The following is an 18,130-nucleotide window of genomic DNA, read 5'->3' as shown; positions in this document are numbered from 1 at the left end:
GTGCCTCAGGGATCGGTGCTGGGTCCGCTGTTACTTGTTATTTATATTAATGATTTGGATGAGAATTTAGGAGGCATGGTTAGTAAGTTTGCAGATGACACCAAGATTGGTGGCATTGTGGACAGTGAAGAAGGTTATCTGGGATTGCAACGGGATCTTGATCAATTGGGCCAGTGGGCCGATGAATGGCAGATGGAGTTTAATTTAGATAAATGTGAGGTGATGCATTTTGGTAGATCGAATCGGGCCAGGACCTACTCCGTTAATGGTAGGGCGTTGGGCAGAGTTATAGAACATAGAGATCTAGGAGTACAGATTCATAGCTCCTTGAAAGTGGAGTCACAGGTGGACAGGGTGGTGAAGAAGGCATTCGGCATGCTTGGTTTCATTGGTCAGAACATTGAATGCAGGAGTTGGGATGTCTTGTTGAAGTTGTACAGGGCATTGGTGAGGCCACACTTGGAGTACTGTGTACAGTTCTGGTCACCCTATTATAGAAAGGATATTATTAAACTAGAAAGAGTGCAGAAAAGATTTAGTAGGATGCTACCGGGACTTGATGGTTTGACTTACAGGGAGAGGTTAGACAGACTGGGACTTTTTTCCCTGGAGAGTAGGAGGTTAAGGGGTGATCTTATAGAAGTCTATAAAATAATGAGGGGCATAGATAAGGTCGATAGTCAAAATCTTTTCCCAAAGGTAGGGGAGTCTATAACGAGGGGGCATATATTTAAGGTGAGAGGGGAAAGATACAAAAGGATCCAGAGGGGCAATTTTTTCACTCAAAGGGTGGTAAGTGTCTGGAACGAGCTGCCAGAGGCAGTAGTAGAGGCGGGTACAATTTTGTCTTTTAAAAAGCATTTGGACAGTTACATGGGTAAGATGGGTATCGAGGGATATGGGCCAAGTGCAGGCAATTGGGACTAGCTTAGTGGTATAAACTGGGCGACATGGACATTTTGGTGCGAAGGGCCTGCTTCCATGTTGTAACTTCTATGATTCTATGATTCTATGATTCTATGGTCATTGCCTGGCACTTATCTGGCGCGAATGTTACTTGCCACTTATGAGCCCAAGCCTGGATGTTGTCCAGGTCTTGCTGCATGCGGGCTCGGACTGCTTCATTATCTGAGGGGTTGCTAATGGAACTGAACACTGTTCAGTTATCAGCGAACATCCCCATTTCTGACCTTATGATGGAGGGAAGGTCATTGATGAAGCAGCTGAAGATGGTTGGGCCTAGGACACTGCCCTGAGGAACTCCTGCAGCAATGCCCTTGGGCTGAGATGATTGGCCTCCAACAACCACTACCATCTTCCTATTACTGATACTAAAAGTAATACACAGTGTTTATTGATAATACTATTGCTGATAATAATGATGTACTGTGTTTACTAATAACATTACTAATGATACTGATAATAACGTACAATATTTATTAGTAACACGATTAGACTTTATCGCGAGGGGTTTGGAGTGCAAGAGCAAGGAAGTCTTGCTACAATTGTACAGGGCTTTGGGGAGACCACACCTGGAGTCCTGTGTACAGTTTTGTTCTCCGCACCTAAGGAAGGATATACTTGCCTTCGGGTGGGTGAAACGAAGGTTCACTGGATTGATTCCTGTGATGAGAGGGTTGTCCTATGAGGAGTGATTAAGTAGAATGGGCCTATTTTCTCCGTAGTTTCGAAGAATGAGAGGTGATCTTATTGAAACACATACAATTCTTACAGTGCTTGACAGGGTCGATGCCGAGAGGCTGTTTCCCCTGGCTGGAGAGTTTAGAACTCGGGCGCATAGATTCACGGTAAAGGGTCGGCAATTTAGCACCGAGATTAGGAAAATTTCTTCATTCAGAGATTTGTGAATCTTTGGAATTCTCTACTCCAGAGGGCTGTGGATGCTGAATCCTTGATTATATTCAAGGCTGTGATCGATAGATTGTTGGACACAAAGGGAATCAAGGGATACAGGGATCGGGCGTGAAAGTGGAGTTAAGGTCGACAGTCAGCCATGATCTTATTGAATAGAGAAGCAGGCTCGAGGGGCCGGATGGCCTACTCCTGTTCCCATTTATTATGTTCTTATGTTTTTACTATTACTGATATTAATTAACACTGTACATTATTATTAGTGTCACTATTACTGATACTGATAATGTCGAGTGTTTATTAATAACACTATTACTGATACTGAATAATCTACACTCTTTCTTAATGAGACAATTAATGATACTAGTAATAATGTACAGTTTTTATTAATGGCACTATTACTGATACTAATAATAATGTAAAGCGTTTATTAATAACTGACACAAATAATAATGCAGTGTTGGACATCCAGTTATTATAAACGCAAGCTCGCACAGTCAGTTATTTACCCCAGTTCCTGTATTTTACAGTCCGGTTTCCTCAGAGCCGCAGACAGTAGTTTCACTCCTGAATCTCCCAGTTTATTATTACCCAGGTTCAGAACCGTCAGTGATTGGTTTGTTCTGAGAGCGGAGGATAGATCCTCGGTGCAAGAAGCTGTAAGATCGTTCGCCCCTAACCTGGAGATCAGAGAGAGAGAGAGAGAGAAATAACACGAATCAGGGTAAAACCCAGGAGTTATTGACAACACTATTACTGATACTACTATTAATGTACAGTGTTCATTAATAACACTGCAACTAATACTGATAATGTACAGTGTTTATTAATACTATTACTGATACTGATACTTCCATTAAAGTACAATGTTTACGAATAACATTATTACTGATACTAATAATGATGTACAGTGTTTATTAATAACTCTATTACCGATAATAATAATGTACAGTGTATATTAATAACATTATAACTGATATCAATAATAATGTACCGTATTTTCAATAACACTATTGCTGATACTAATAATAATTTACATTGTTTATTAATAACACTATTACTGATACTAATAATAATGTACAGTGTTTATAAATAACACTATTACTGACACTAATAATAATCTCCAGTGCTTATTAATAACACTATTACTGATTCCAATAATAATGTACCGTTTTTATTAATAACACTATTACTGATACGAATAATAATGTGCAGTGCTAGACATCCATCCAGTTATTATTGGCACAATCTCACACAATCTGATACTTACCGCAGTTCCTGTATTTTACAGTCCGGGTTCCTCAGAGCCGCAGACAGTAGTTTCACTCCTGAATCTCGCAGTTTATTGCTCCCCAGGTTCAGAACCGTCAGTGACTGGTTTGTACTGAGAGCGGAGGCGAGATCCTTGGTACAAGAGTTTTTAAGACCAACATCTTCCAGCCTGGAGATTGGAAAGATTAAAAATCAAGGATATCAGGGTAAGGCACAGCCTGGGTGAGATTCTACATGTGCGGGGACACAGAACAGACGGTATCACATTGGGTCCCTTTCATATGATCCGTCCGAAATTCCGTTCCACTGACTTCAATAGGACTGGATATCGGGTGTGTCCGATAACGGGCTGCAAATGGGATTACGTCTATTTTGCGTCCTCGCCCATGTCCAATTAAACTCGCAACATTTTTTATACAATTACTGATACTTGTAATAATGTACAGTGTTAGACATCCAGTTATTATAAACACAATCTCACAAAGTCCGGTACTTACCCCAGTTTCTGTATTTTACAGTCCGGGTTCCTCAGAGCCGCAGACAATAGTTTCACTCCTGAATCTTCCAGTTTAATAGCCTGCAGACTGAACACAGACAGAGAGTGAGAAACAGATTGGGGGAAATTTTAACACGGAGACGGGAAGAGGGGGCCCGGGGGATTTCCTGACGGGCGTAACAAGCCACAAATGGGATACCGTCAGATGTGAGCAAAACATAGAACTCTGGGACTGAATATTGAGCAGAGTGAATAACAAGAGACCAATGGGATATCGTCTGTTCTGCTCTGCGTCCCTGTTCATGGGCAATTTTAGCCACGCTGACAATTCACTAACACTGGTTTCACGTTATTAGTGAAGACCAATCTCACCCCTCTCATTATGTATTAAATAAGCTGCTGTCTGTGTGAAGCCTTTAAATGTCCCTCAGTCCGGTCTAAGTCCCTGATGATCAGAATTACCCTCCTGGAGGTCAGTGATCAGCCCCGTTATGTTTGGTCCTCGCACACGGTGGGCGGATTACCGGGAAATCCCTTATCCATTACCGGCGGTTTTACTGGAAACCGTCTACGGTGTACGAAACCCAGCTGGCGGTGCTGATTGTACAAAAATGTCACCCGGTCGGGGGATGGGAACCTGAGCGGGGAGTCAGAAGGGAATAAAGTTGAGAGCAGCAAGAGAGGGGAAGACCCAGGGGAAATCTACAATACAAATAGTACAAACAGTTGTTCAAGAACAAGTGAAAGGGAAAAGCATAGAGCAGCGGAAAGAAAGTGTACTTTAGGCACTTTAGGTACTTTAGGCACGACAGATAAAATGAAAACTAGAAGGCGTAAGGCGATTAACCCAGCATCAAAGCTGTGGCAGGGGGTTGGGAACCTGAGCAGGGAGACAGAGGAAAGCGTATCAGGAAGGGACAGAAGGTATGGAGTAAAAGGTAAATTGTTAAAAAAGGAAAAAGCAGGAACTGAGTGTCACAAAACATATTTGAAAGTTCTTCATCTGAATGCACGTCGCATTCGTAACAAAATGGACGAGTTAACGGCACAAATAACGACGTATGGGTATGATCTTGTGGCCATTACAGAAACACGGCTGCAGGGTGACAACGACTGGGAATTAAATATGCCAGGGTATTTATCAATCCGGAAGGACAGGCAGGAAGGAAGGGGAGGTGGGATGGCTATGTTAATAAGGGAAGGAATCACTGTAATACAGAGAAAAGATATTGGGACAAAGGATCAGGATAATGAAACAGTTTGGGTAGAGATAAGGAATAATAAGGGGCGTAGTATATCGGCCTCATAATAGTTGCAACTCTGCTGGAAGAAGTATTAACCAGGAAATAGTCGGGGCATGTAATAAGGGAACAACTATAATTATGGGGGATTTTAACTATCATATTAACTGGACAAATCAAATTGGGCAGGGTAGCCTTGAGGAAGAGTTTATTGAGTGTATTCGGGATGGATTTCTTGAGCAGTATGTAACTGAACCTACAAGGGGGCAAGCAACCTTGGACCTGGTCCTGTGTAATGAGCCAGGATTAATTAATAATGTCCTAGTTAAGGATCCCCTTGGAATAAGTGACCATAACATGGTTACATTCCATATCCAATTAGAGGGTGAGAAGGTTGGTTCTCAAACAAGCGTACTGAGCTTGAATAAAGGAGACTATGATGGTATGAGAGCGGAATTGATTAAAGTGGACTGGGAAAATAGATTAAAGGGTAAGACGGTACATGATCAGTGGTGTTCATTTAAGGAGTTAGTTTACAACTTTCAAAAAATATATATTCCACTGAGGAAAAAAGGGTGTAAAAGAAATGACAGCCATCCGTGGCTCAGTAAGGAAATCCGACTAAAAACAAGGACATATAATGTAGCCAAACTTAGTGGGAGGATAGAAGATTGGGAAGTCTTCAAAAGACAGCAAAAAGTAACGAAAGGATTGATTAAGAAAGGGAAGATAGATTATGAAAATAAATTAGCAAAAATATAAAAACAGATAGCAAGATTTTCTACAGTTATATAAAAAGAAAAAGGGTGGCTAAGGCAAACGTAGGTCCCTTAGAGGATGAGACCGGGAAATTAATGGTGGGAAACTTGGAGATGGCAAAAATGCTGAACAAATATTTTGTTTCAGTCTTTACGGTAGAGGACACTAAGAATATCCCAACAATGGACAAACAGGGGGCTCGAGGGGGGAGGAGCGAAATACGATTAAAATCACGAAGGAATTGGTACTCAGTAAATTAATGGGACTCAAGGCGGATAAATCCCCTGGACCTGATGGCTTACATCCTAGGGTCTTGAGGGAAGCGGCAGTGGGGATTGTGGATGCTTTGGTAATAATTTTCCAAAATTCTCGGCAAAGGTCCCGGCAGATTGGAAAACTGCCAATGTAACACCCTTATTTAAAAAGGGTAGTAGGCAGAAGGATGGAAATTATAGACCAGTTAGCTTAACATCTGTGGTGGGTAACATTTTGGAGTCTATTATTAAGGAGACAGTCGCAGAACATTTGGATAAACATAATTTAATAGGACAAAGTCAACATGGCTTTACAAAGGGGAAGTCATGTCTGACTAATTTGCTTGAGTTCTTTGAGGATAGAACGTACAGGGTGGATAAAGGGGAACCAGTGGACGTAGTGTATTTGGACTTCCAGAAGACATTCGACAATGTGCCACATAAAAGATTATTGCTCAAGATAAAGAATCACTGGATTGGGGGTAATATTCTGGCATGGGTGGAGGATTAGTTATCTAACAGGAAGCAGAGAGTTGGGATAAATGGTACATTCTCGAACGGGCAACCTGTAGCCAGTGGTGTTCCGCAGGGGTCGGTGCTGGGTCCCCAACTCTTTACAATCTATATTAACGATTTGGAGGAGGGGACCGAGTGTAACATATCAAAGTTTGCAGATGATACAAAGATGGGAGGGAAAGTAGAGAGTGAGGAGGACATAAAAAACCTACACGGGGATAGAGACAGGCTGGGTGAGTGGGCGGAGATTTGGCAGATGCAATACAATATTGGAAAATATGAGGTTATGCACTTTGGCAGGAAAAATCGGAGAGCAAGTTATTATCTTAATGGCGAGAAACTGGAAAGTACTGCAATTCAAAGGGATCTGGGGGTCCGAGTGCAAGAAAATCAAAAAGTTAGTTTGCAGGTGCAGCAGGTGATCAAGAAGGCCAACGGAATGTTGGCTTTTATTGATAGGGGGATAGAATATAAAAACAGGGAGGTATTGCTGCAGTTATATAAGGTATTGGTGAGACCGCACCTGGAATACTGCATACAGTTTTGGTCTCCATACTTAAGAAAAGACATACTTGCTCTCGAGGCAGTACAAAGAAGGTTCACTCGGTTAATCCCGGGGATGAGGGGGTGGACATATGAGGAGAGGTTGAGTCGATTGGGACTCCACTCATTGGAGTTCAGAAGAATGAGAGGCCATCTTATTGAAACATATAAGATTGTGAAGGGGCTTGATCGGGTGGATGCAGTAAGGATGTTCCAAAGGATGGGTGAAACTAGAACTAGGGGGCATAATCTTAGAATAAGGGGCTGCTCTTTCAAAACTGAGATGAGGAGAAACTTCTTCACTCAGAGGGTGGTAGGTCTGTGGAATTTGCTGCCCCAGGAAGCTGTGGAAGCTACTTCATTAAATAAATTTAAAACAGAAATAGACAGTTTCCTCGAAGTAAAGGGAATTAGGGGTTACGGGGAGCGGGCATGAAATTGGACATGAATTTAAATTTGAGGTTAGGATCAGATCAGCCATGATCTTATTGATTGGCGGAGCAGGCTCGAGGGGCCGATTGGCCTACTCCTGCTCCTATTTCTTATGTTCTTATCTTATGTAAGTCTGTGTCCTGCGATACAATCGGGCAACCGGGGAGTTTTGGAGCCTTTAAAACAATAGCATGTTGTGTTATTTAAAGAAGAGTATTGGGTAAAATGTTAAACAAGTAACCGCCGAAAACGTCCCTTGACCTCATTTTCTCAATCTCACACATTATTGGCCCTCGGCGGAAGCCATTTTATGTATCCTGATACAAAGGACTTATTTTACCTGGTGTTCTGTGTACTTGATATGGTAAATTATTCGTACTTTTAAAATTATTTTTAGCTGCACTGGTGTTGGGGAATTAATAACCAATCCTCTTATCGTTTGTAATATTTGTGTTGAATCTGTTTCTCTCTGGTTTTACTGAACTGTTTGTTTCCCTTCATTACGGAGCAAGAATACAATCCGTGACTGTTCTACACTTGGCCGAACAGTTGGAGACAAATAAACAGTTACCTCAACACTTGGCATTTGTGTAATGCGGGTCCCAGCCGCTGGAGTCCTTCAGATTGAATGGAGCAGTGCTCTAGATTGAGGTGCTTTATTGTATCACAGAGTCCAATAACATGAGACAGCACCGTACAGTCAATCGGGGTCAGTCGTAATGCCCGCCGTGAATCCCAGTGTCCAAATGTAAGTGTTTCCACAGATCCCACTGTGGCCTGAGCCAGTGTTTTATTCTGAGACTCAAACAGGTAGTGGAATGTGTTCAGGAGGTCCCTTTTACCAGCTTGACTCTCTGTATTTCCAATCTGTCCTTCAACCTTCTCCTTCACCCAATCAATCACTCCGCAGGTTGTTTGATGGAGGAATGGGCCCAGCAACTCCTCCAGGGGCCGAGCTGACTGTGAGGAGGAGAGACCAACAACAAAACGGAGAAATATCTCAAATCGCCCATCTTCCTTGTTCTGGGCTTCATTGAGGAGTTTCCGGATGTCCCATGGATTTGGAGTCAGGAATTGTGCGAGTGCGGCTATAAACTCTTGGATGGTGAGGTGCGGGAATGTGTAAACCACACTCTGGGCAGAATCATCTCTCTCCAAAAGTTCCATCATGAACCCAGACAGGAACTGGGAAGGTTGCAGATTGTACTTGATCAAATCTCCATTTCCAAACACAATCTTCTTCTCGGAGACTCCTGTGAAGGCCATCACACCGATCGTCAGTAACACATCACGGGGGGATTCAATCTCTCGGCCATGGTTTTTCAGAATGTTGTAAATATAGCAGGAATATAGTTGGGTGATGGTCTTGGGAATTTGCTGCTGTTTTATGTCTCTTTGTGTGAAGAAGGGACCCAGTGACAGACCGAGGATCCAGCAGTAGGAAGGGTTGTAACACATGGTGTACAGGATCTCGTTCTCCTCCACATGTTTGAAAACAGCTGCTGCCACCGACTGATCTTCAAAAAACTTGTTGAAATATTCCTTCCGTTCTTCACCAACAAATCCCAGGATTTCAGCCCAGACACTGATCTCAGCTTTTTCCAATAAATGTAATGCAGTGGGGCGGCTGGTCACTAGCACTGAACATCCTGGGAGCAGCTTGTGCTGTATTAAACTGTACACAATTTCAGACACTTCGCACTGGTCTTCCGGATCTGTGCACATGTAATCAGCCTCTGTATTTCTCCGATTGTCACCAAAATCGATACTGTCCTTGAATTCATCTAAACCATCGAATATGAACAGTAATCTCTCTGGATTCTTCCAGAGCTCTCCCAGAATATTCCCAAAGTAAGGATACAGATCCAGTATCAGATTCTTCAGGTTTATTCTACAGTTAATAGCGTTCAAATCCCGGAATTTAAAGCTGAAAACAAATTGAAAGTGTGGGTATATTTTCCCAGTGGCCCAATCATAAACAATCTTTTGTACCATTGTTGTTTTTCCAATCCCCGGGACTCCGTTCACTGCTGCTGAACTCCCTGAACTGGATCGCTGGAATGAGCTCCTCATTTTCTGCACCAAACTGCCACTTCTTGAAAAGCTGCTCTGGAACAATTGATCAGTTCGGATTTTTTCCAGTTCTCTCCGGAGATGTTTCTCTCTCCACTTTTCATGGTCTCTGCCTCTTGCCAGCAGTTCATGTTCTACAAGTGTCCGATCTCGAACAGTAGAAATGACCGTTAGCTCAGTGTATAGAGTGACCAGCTGGAAAATCTTAACCTTCTCCTTTATTAGGATCGTGTTCACTCTCAGTGTTTCAGTTTGTCCCCGAAGTGTTTCCTTGTGTTTCTTTTGAACAGCTTCAATTAGAACGGACAAAATGGTTCTCAATTTTAGTTATTTTGACAACTTCTCAATATCACTTTACTATTCAGTGTTATTTCGTCAGGCCTTGGGCAGGTTATCTTTGGTATTGTGGGCACTGGGAGAGGGACAGACTGTGAACGGACAGAAGTTCCACTGTTATTGTATCAAACCTCGGGCAGATTATCTGGGATGTTGTGGGCATTGGGAGAGGGACAGACTTTGAATGAACAGAAATTCCACTGTTATTGTATCAGGTCTAGGGCAGGTTATCTGGGATATTGTGTGTACCGGACAGACTGAATGGACAGAATTCCATTGTTTTAAATCAGTTGTGGGGATGCTTTTAGAAACGATAATCCTGAACAAAATTAATTTTCACTTGATCAAGTGTGGATTAATTGACTGAAGCCAGCACCGATTTGTTCAAGGCAAATCGTGTTTAACTATCTTGATTGAGTTTTCAAGTGAGGTGACAGATAGCGTTGATGAATGCAATGCGATTGATGTGTATATGGACTTTCAAAAGGCGTTTTATAAAGTGCTGCATAATAGGCTTGTTAGCAAAGTTGAAGGCCATAGAATAAAAGGGGCAGTGGCAGCATTGATGGGAATTTGGCTCAGTGACAAGAAATGGAGAGTTGTAGTGAACGGTTGTTTTTTGGCCTGGAGGAAGGTATACAGTGATGTTCCCCAAGGGTCGGTACTAGGACCACTGCTTTTTTTGATAGATATTAATGACTTGGATTTGAGTGTGCAAGGCACAATTTCAAAATTTGCAGATGGCACAAAACGTAAAAGTGCAGTAAATAGTGAGGAGGATAGTGATGGACTTCATAAGTACATAGAAAGGCTGGTGGAATGGGCGGACACATGGCAGATGAAATTTAATGCAGAGAATTGCGAAGTGATACATTTTGGCAGGAAGAATGAGGAGAGGTAATAAAATTAAATGGTATAATTCTAAAGGGAGTGCAGGAACAGAGAGACCTGGGGGTGTATGTGCTCAAATCTTTGAAAGTGACAGGACAAGTTGAGAAAGCAGTTAAAAAAGCAGACGGGATACTTGGCTTGAAAAATAGATGCATAGACTACAAAAACAAGGAAGTTACGTTGAACCTTTATAACACCCTGGTTTGGCCACAACTGGTGTATTGTGTCCAATTCTGGGCACCGCACTTTAGGAAGGATGTGAAGGCCTTGGAGAGAATGCAGAAAAGATTTACTAGAATGGTTGCACGGAAGAGGGACTTCAGTTAAGTGGATAGACTGGAGAAGCTGGAGTTGTTCTCCTTACAGCAGAGAAGGTTGGGAGGAGCTTTGATAGAAGTATTCAAAATTATGAAGGATTTAAATAAATTAAATAAGGAGAAAATTTGCCCATTGGCAGGAGGGTCGAGAACCACAGGGCACAGATTTAAAGTGATTGGCAAAAGAACCGAAGGCGAGATGAGGAAAAACTATTTTTAAGCAGCGAGAAGTTATGATCTGGAATGCTTTGCCTGAAAGGGTTTGTGGAAGCAGATTCAATAGTGGCTTTCAAAAAGGGATTCATTAAATGCTTGAAGGGAAAGTTTTGCAGGGCTACGAGGAAAGAGAAGGGGAATGGGACTAACCTGATAGCTCTTAAAAAGAGCCAGCAGGGGCTCGAGGGGCCGAGTGGACTCTTGTGTGCTGTAAACATTTTATGATTCTAATGTATCAGATCCTGGGCAGGTTATCTGGGGTATTGTGAGCTCTGCGAGAGGGACAGGCTGTGAATGGACAGAAATTCCATTGTTATTGTATCAGACCTCGGACAGATTATCTTGGATATTGTGGGTACTGGGAGAGGGACAGACTGTGAATGGACAGAACTTCCACTGTTATTGTATCAGACCTCGGACAGGTTATCAGGGATATTGTGGGCACTGGGAGAGGGACAGACTGTGAATGGACAGAAGTTCCACTGTTATTGTATCAGACCTCGGACAGGTTATCTGGGATATTGTGGGCACTGGGAGAGGGACAGACTGTGAATGGACAGAAGTTCCACTGTTATTGTATCAGACCTCGGACAGGTTATCTTGGATATTGTGGGTACTGGGAGAGGGACAGACTGTGAATGGACAGAACTTCCACTGTTATTCTATCAGACCTCGGGCAGGTTATCATGGATATTGTGGGCATTGGGAGAGGGACAGACTGTGAATGAACAGAAGTTCCACTGTTATTGTATCAGACCTCGGACAGGTTATCAGGGATATTGTGGGCACTGGGAGAGGGACAGACTGTGAATGGACAGAAGTTCCACTGTTATTGTATCAGACCTCGGACAGGTTATCTGGGATATTGTGGGCACTGGGAGAGGGACAGACTGTGAATGGACAGCAGTTCCACTGTTATTGCATCAGATCTGTATTTCTTTAGTCACCATATCACAGGTAAATATGACTGCCGTTCTAAAAGTACAGAGGGGAATCAGAAAGACGATTAAAGGTATTAGGAGTTTAGGGTGAGGGAATGGTGAGAGGGTTTGATGTATTTCGATTGAGCAAGAGACTTCGGTATTGAATCATTTCAACGTAATTCACAATATTAATGCAGGAAACAGGCTCACACTCACGAAAATAATTAGAGACGGAGAAAATTGGAAGTCAGAAGTAAGAAAGGAAATCAGAGCAATTTTCTCACCCAGTTAACAGGGTAGGACACGAAAGGGGCAGTGCAAGTGGGGTCAAGAGACAATCGGACGTGTTTCTGTGGATATACTGAGAGGAGCGGTCGGCGGGGTCATCTCTTCTAACAGGGACAGGCTTATTTGGGCCAAATAGTCATTTCCAGTCTCTAATCATTCTCCTGTTATATTGTGTTTCAGAAAATGCAAACAATTTTTCAGCAGTTTTACACCTTCATTGAATGTGTTTTTCGAACAGTTCTGTCATATCACCGATTGGAATTAGAATTAGAACTACTGCCCACATCACTCAGTGCAATGTTAGAGCAGAAAACATTCACAGTTCATTTCAACGATTCTCCCAATAATTATACTCCGTTGTTTCATTTTGGTCTCAATTTCTTATAATGCAGGTTTGGGAAATTACAAATATGTTTTCGTCAGTCATTAAATTGGGTCTAAAAGACCCTGAGTTAAAGGACTATTGTTTGAGTACTATAAGGTTCTCTCTTTCTGTGCCATTAGGAAGCCAGCCCAGAACTTCCGAATTACCCTGAACATTGTGTTTCCCTCACATTTCTCCAAGGATTAATGATCCATTGTGTGAACATCTGTACATCGTCACAGATCAAATCGAACACTTTGACGTCTCATTCTGTGCTGTGAAATTATAACATTTCAATATTTCTCCATCTCATCCCCTGCAGTCTGTGATGGGTCAGATTTCTAGGGGCGCAGTTAACACTTAACGTCTGGATCATAACACTGCTCTTTACTTGTGAGCCCAGAGCGTCTGGGCGGCACAAAGGATATGTGTATTAGTGTTCAGAGTGTCGGAATCCTACCAGGTGTGTATCGGGTCTCACAGTGTTACAGGATCCTGCCAGATGGGTCTGGGGATTCAGAATATATCAGGATACTGCCAGGTGTGCGTGGGTTTTCATAGTGTATTAAAATCCTGCCAGGTGTGTATGGGGTTTGACAGTTTAAATGGATCCTGCCAGGTGTGTATGGGGATTCACAGTGTTTCTGGATCCTGCCAGGTGTGTATGGGGATTCACAGTGTATCAGGATCCTGCCAGGTGTGTATGGGGACTCACAGTGTGTCAGGATCCTGCCAGGTGTGCATGGGGATTCAAAGTGTATCCGGATCCTGCCAGGTGTGCATGGTGATTCACCGTGTATTAGGATACTGTCAGGTGTGTATCGGGTATCACATTGTATCAGGTTCCTGCCATGAGTGTATGGGGATTCACAGTGTATCAGGAACCAGCCAGCTGTGGATGGGAAGTTACAGTGTATCAGGATCCTGCCAGCTGTTTATGGGGTTTCACAGTGAATCTGCAACCTACCAGGTTAGTACGGGGATTCTGCCAAGTCTGTGTGGGGATTAATAGTGTTCGCCATCCTGACAGGTGTGCATGGTGATTCATAATATATCGGGAACCTTCCCTGTGTGTATGAGGATTCACAGTGTTTCTGGATCCTGCCAGGTGTGTATGGGGACTCACAGTGTATGACGATCCTGCCAGATGAGTATGGGGATTCAATGTGTATCAGGATGCTGCCAGGTGTACATTGGTTTCAGAGTGTATGAGGATCTGGCCAGGTGTGTTTGAGGATATATAGTGTATCAGAATGCTGCCAGGTATGTAAGTGGATTCACAGTGGTTCTGGAACCTGCCAGCTGTATATGGGGATAGACCATGTATCGGGATCCTGTCAGGTGTGTAAGGGGCTTCACACGTTATCAGGAACCAGCCAGTTGTGTATGGAGATTCACAGACTATGATGAACCTGCCTGGTGTGTCTGGGCTCTCAGTGAATCATGATCTTGCCAGTTGTGTATGGGGAGTCACAAAGTATCAGGGTCTCTCAGATATATATGGGGACTTACAGTGAATCATGATCCTGCCAGGTGTGCATGGGGATTCACAGTAAATCGTGATCCTGCCAGGTGTTTATGGGGATTCACAGTGAATCATGAACCTGCCAGGAATATATTGGGATTCACAGTGAATCAGGATTCAGCCAGGTGTGTATGAGGATTCACAGTTGATCAGGATCCTGCCAGTTGTTTCTGGGGATTCGGCGTGTATCAGGATCCTGCCAGGTGTGCATGGGGATTCAGGGCGGATCAGGGTCCTGACAGGTGTGCCTGGGGTTTCATAGTGTTTCTGGATCCTATCAGGTGTGCACGGGGTTTCAGAGTGAATCAGGATCCCGCCTGCTGTTTATGAGGATTCAGATTGTATGAGGATACTGCCAGGTGTATGTGGGGATTCACATTGAATCTGGATCCTGCCAGGTGTTTATGGGTTTTCACAGTGTATCAGGATCCTGCCAGGTTTGTATGTAGATTCAGCGGCTATCAGGATCTTGCTAGGTGTGTATGGGGTTTAACAGTGTATCAGGATCCTGCCAGATGTGTATGGGGAATCAAAGCGCATCCGGATTTTCGCCCCAGGTCTGTATGGTGTTTTACTGTGTTTCAGGATTTTCCCCCCAGTTGTTGTATGATTTTTCACAGTGTATCAGGATACCGCGAGGTGTTGATGGGAAGTCACGTTGTATCAGGATCCTGCTAGGTGTTTATGGGGCTTCACCGTGAATCTGGAACCTAACAGGTGAGTATGCGGATTCAATGTGTATCAGGATCCTGCCAGGTGTGTATGGGGATTAATAGCGTTTCGCGATCCCGAGAGGTGCGCATGGCGTGTCGGAATGTATCGGGAACCTTCCAGGTGTGTATGTTGTTTCACAGAGTTTTGGGGTCATGCCAGGTTTGTATAACCGGTGACCTCCGGTCAACACCATCTATCGGGAACCTGCCAGGTGTCGATGGTTATTCAGAATGTATCAGGAGCTTGCCAAGTGTGTATGGGGATTCACAGTGTATCAGGATCCTGCCAGGTTTGCATGACGATTAATGGTGTGTCTGGAAACTGAGGGAAGTGTATGGGACTTCACTGTATATCAGGAGACCCCTGATGTCTATGACGTTTCATAGTGTATCAGGAACCTCCCAGGTGTGTATGGGGCTCACAGTGAATCAGGATCCTGACAGTTGTGTCCGGCGATGGACAATATCTCCGGATCCTGTCAGGTTAGCATGAGCATTCGAAGTGTTTCACGTTTCTGCCAGGTGTGTATGGGCATTCAGTGTGAATCAGGGTGCTGCCAGGTGTACATGGGGTTTCAGAGTGTAGGAGGATCCAGCTCGGTGTGTATGGGGATACACAGTGTGACAGGATGCTGCCAGGTGTGTATGGGGAATCAGAGTGTATGAGGATCCTGCCAAGTGTGTTTGGGGATTCACAGTGGTTCTTGAACCTGCCAGGTGTGTACGGCGCTTCACATGTTATGAGGAACGAGCCAGTTGTGTATGGAGCTTCACAGACTATTAGGAACCTGCATGGTGTGTCTGGGCCTCTCAGTGAATCAGGATCCTGCCAGTTGTGTATGGGGAGTCACAAAGTATCAGTATCTCTCAGATATATATGGGGATTCACAGTGAATCATGATCCTGCCAGGTCTGTATGGAGATTCGCAGTGAATCATGATCCTGCCAGGTGTGTATGGCGTTTCACAGTGTTTCAGTATGCTGCCAGGCGTGTATGGGGTTTCACAGTGTATCATTATCCTGCCAGGAGTTTATGGGGATTCACAGTGTTTCAGTATCCTGCCAGGTGTGTATGGGGTTTCCCAGTGTATCAGGATCCTGCCAGGTGTGTATGGGGTTTCCCAGTTTATCAGGATCCTGCCAAGTGTGTACGGGGATTCACATTGAATCTGGATCCGGCCAGGTGTTTATGGGGATTAATACTGTTTCGCGATCCTGAGAGGTGTGCATGGTGAGTCAGCAGTATCGGGAACCTTCCAGGTGTGTATGGTGTTTCACAGAGTTTTGGGGCCATGCCAGGTTTGTATAACCGATGACCTCCGGTCAACAGCATCTATCCGGAACCTGCCAGGCGTCTATGTTTATTCAGAGTGTAACAGGATCCTGCCAGGTGTGTATGGTGATTCAAAGTGAATCAGGATCCTGCCAGATGTGTGTGGGGATTCACAGTGTATCAGTATCCTGCCACGAGTTTATGGGGATTCACAGTGTTTCAGTATCCTGCCAGGTGTGTTTGGGGATTGAGAGTGTATCAAGATCCTGCCAGGTGTTTCTGCGGATTCACAGTCTATCAGGATCCTGCCAGTTGTGTATGGGGATTCACAGTGTATCAGTATCCTGCCAGTTGTGTATGGGGATTCGCAGTGTATCAGTATCCTGCCAGGTGTGTATGGGGATTGAGAGTGTATCAGGATCCTGCCAGGTGTTTCTGCGCATTCACAGTCTATCAGGATCCTACCAATTGTGTATGGGGATTCACAGTGTATCAGGATCCTACCAGGTGTGTATGGGGATTCACAGTGTATCAGTATCCTGCCAGGTGTGTATGGTGATTCAAAGCGAATCAGGATCCTGCCAGTTGTGTATGGGGATTCACAGTGTATCAGGATCCTACCAGGTGTGTATGGGGATTCACAGTGTATCAGTATCCTGCCAGGTGTGTATGGTGATTCAAAGTGAATCAGGATCCTGCCACGAGTTAATGGGGATTCACAGTCTACCAGGATCCTGCCAGTTGTGTATGGGGATTCACAGTGTATCAGGATCCTACCAGGTGTGTATGGGGATTCACGGTGTATCAGGATCCTACCAGGTATGTATGGGGATTCACAGTGTATCAGGATCCTACCAGGTAAGTATGGGGATTCACAATGTTACAGGATTTCCCCCCCAGTTGTGTATGAGTTTTCGCAGTGTATCAGGATACCGCCAGGTGTGGATGGGAAGTCACGGTGTATCAGGATCCTGCTCGGTGTTTATGGGGTTTCACAGTGAATCTGGAACCTACCAGGTGAGTATGAGGATTAATAGTGTTTCGCGATCCTGATAGGTGTGTATGGCGATTCAGAATCTTTCGGGAAACATCCAGTTGTGTTATGGTGATTCACAGAGTTTCGAGTTCATGCGAGGTTTGTATGAGGATTCAACATCTATCGGGAACCTGTTAGGTGTCTATGGTTATTCAGAGTGTATCAGGAACCTCCCAGGTGTGTATGGGGCTCACAGTCAATCAGGATCCTGCCAGTTATGTTCGGCGATTGACAATGAATCCGGATCCTGTCAGTTTGGCATAGGCATTCGATGTGTTTCAGGTTCCTGCCAGGTTTGTATGGGCATTCAGTGTGAATCAGGGTGCTGCCAGGTGTACATGGGGTTTCAGAGTGTAAGAGGATCCATCCAGGTGTGTATGTGGATACACAGTGTGTCAGGATGCTGCCAGGTGTGTATGGGGATTCAGAGTGTATGAGGATACTGCCAGGTGTGTTTGTTGATTCACTGTGGTTCTGGAATCTGCCAGGTGTGTTTGGAGGTTCATCGTGTATTGGGATCATGTCAGGTGTGTACGGGGCTTCACATGTTATCAGGAACCAGCCAGTTGTGTGGGGGTTTCATTGACTATCAGGAACCTGCCTGGTGTGTCTAGGCCTCTCAGTGAATCAGGATCCTGCCACTTGTGTATGGGGATTCACAATGAATCTGGATCCTGCCAGGTGTTTATGGGTTTTCATAGAGTTTCAGGATCCTGCTAGGAGTGTATGGGGATTCACCGTGTATCAGGATCCTGCCAGGTGTGTATGGGGATTCAGAATGTATCAGGAT

At 44.1% G+C, this 18,130-nt stretch overlaps 1 protein-coding gene across 1 annotated transcript in view; it reads right to left on the bottom strand.

The window, feature by feature from the left end:
- LOC137309074 (NACHT, LRR and PYD domains-containing protein 3-like) overlaps window positions 1–18,130 on the bottom strand; it is a 41,836-nt gene that overhangs the window by 7,396 nt on the left and 16,310 nt on the right. Inside the window, exons 7-11 of the mRNA XM_067977395.1 lie at window positions 15,455–15,507; window positions 7,957–9,774; window positions 3,642–3,728; window positions 3,143–3,313; window positions 2,382–2,552 (exon numbers count right to left, since the gene is read on the bottom strand). Of these exons, the coding sequence (XP_067833496.1) occupies window positions 2,382–2,552; window positions 3,143–3,313; window positions 3,642–3,728; window positions 7,957–9,774; window positions 15,455–15,507 (2,300 nt within the window). The remainder of the gene's footprint in view (window positions 1–2,381; window positions 2,553–3,142; window positions 3,314–3,641; window positions 3,729–7,956; window positions 9,775–15,454; window positions 15,508–18,130) is intronic.

The sequence above is a fragment of the Heptranchias perlo genome, unplaced genomic scaffold (assembly GCF_035084215.1).
Source record: "Heptranchias perlo isolate sHepPer1 unplaced genomic scaffold, sHepPer1.hap1 HAP1_SCAFFOLD_147, whole genome shotgun sequence".
NCBI lineage: Eukaryota > Metazoa > Chordata > Chondrichthyes > Hexanchiformes > Hexanchidae > Heptranchias > Heptranchias perlo.
Note: the sequence above shows the minus strand (reverse complement) of the source record. Positions and strands in the feature narration are given on the sequence as shown.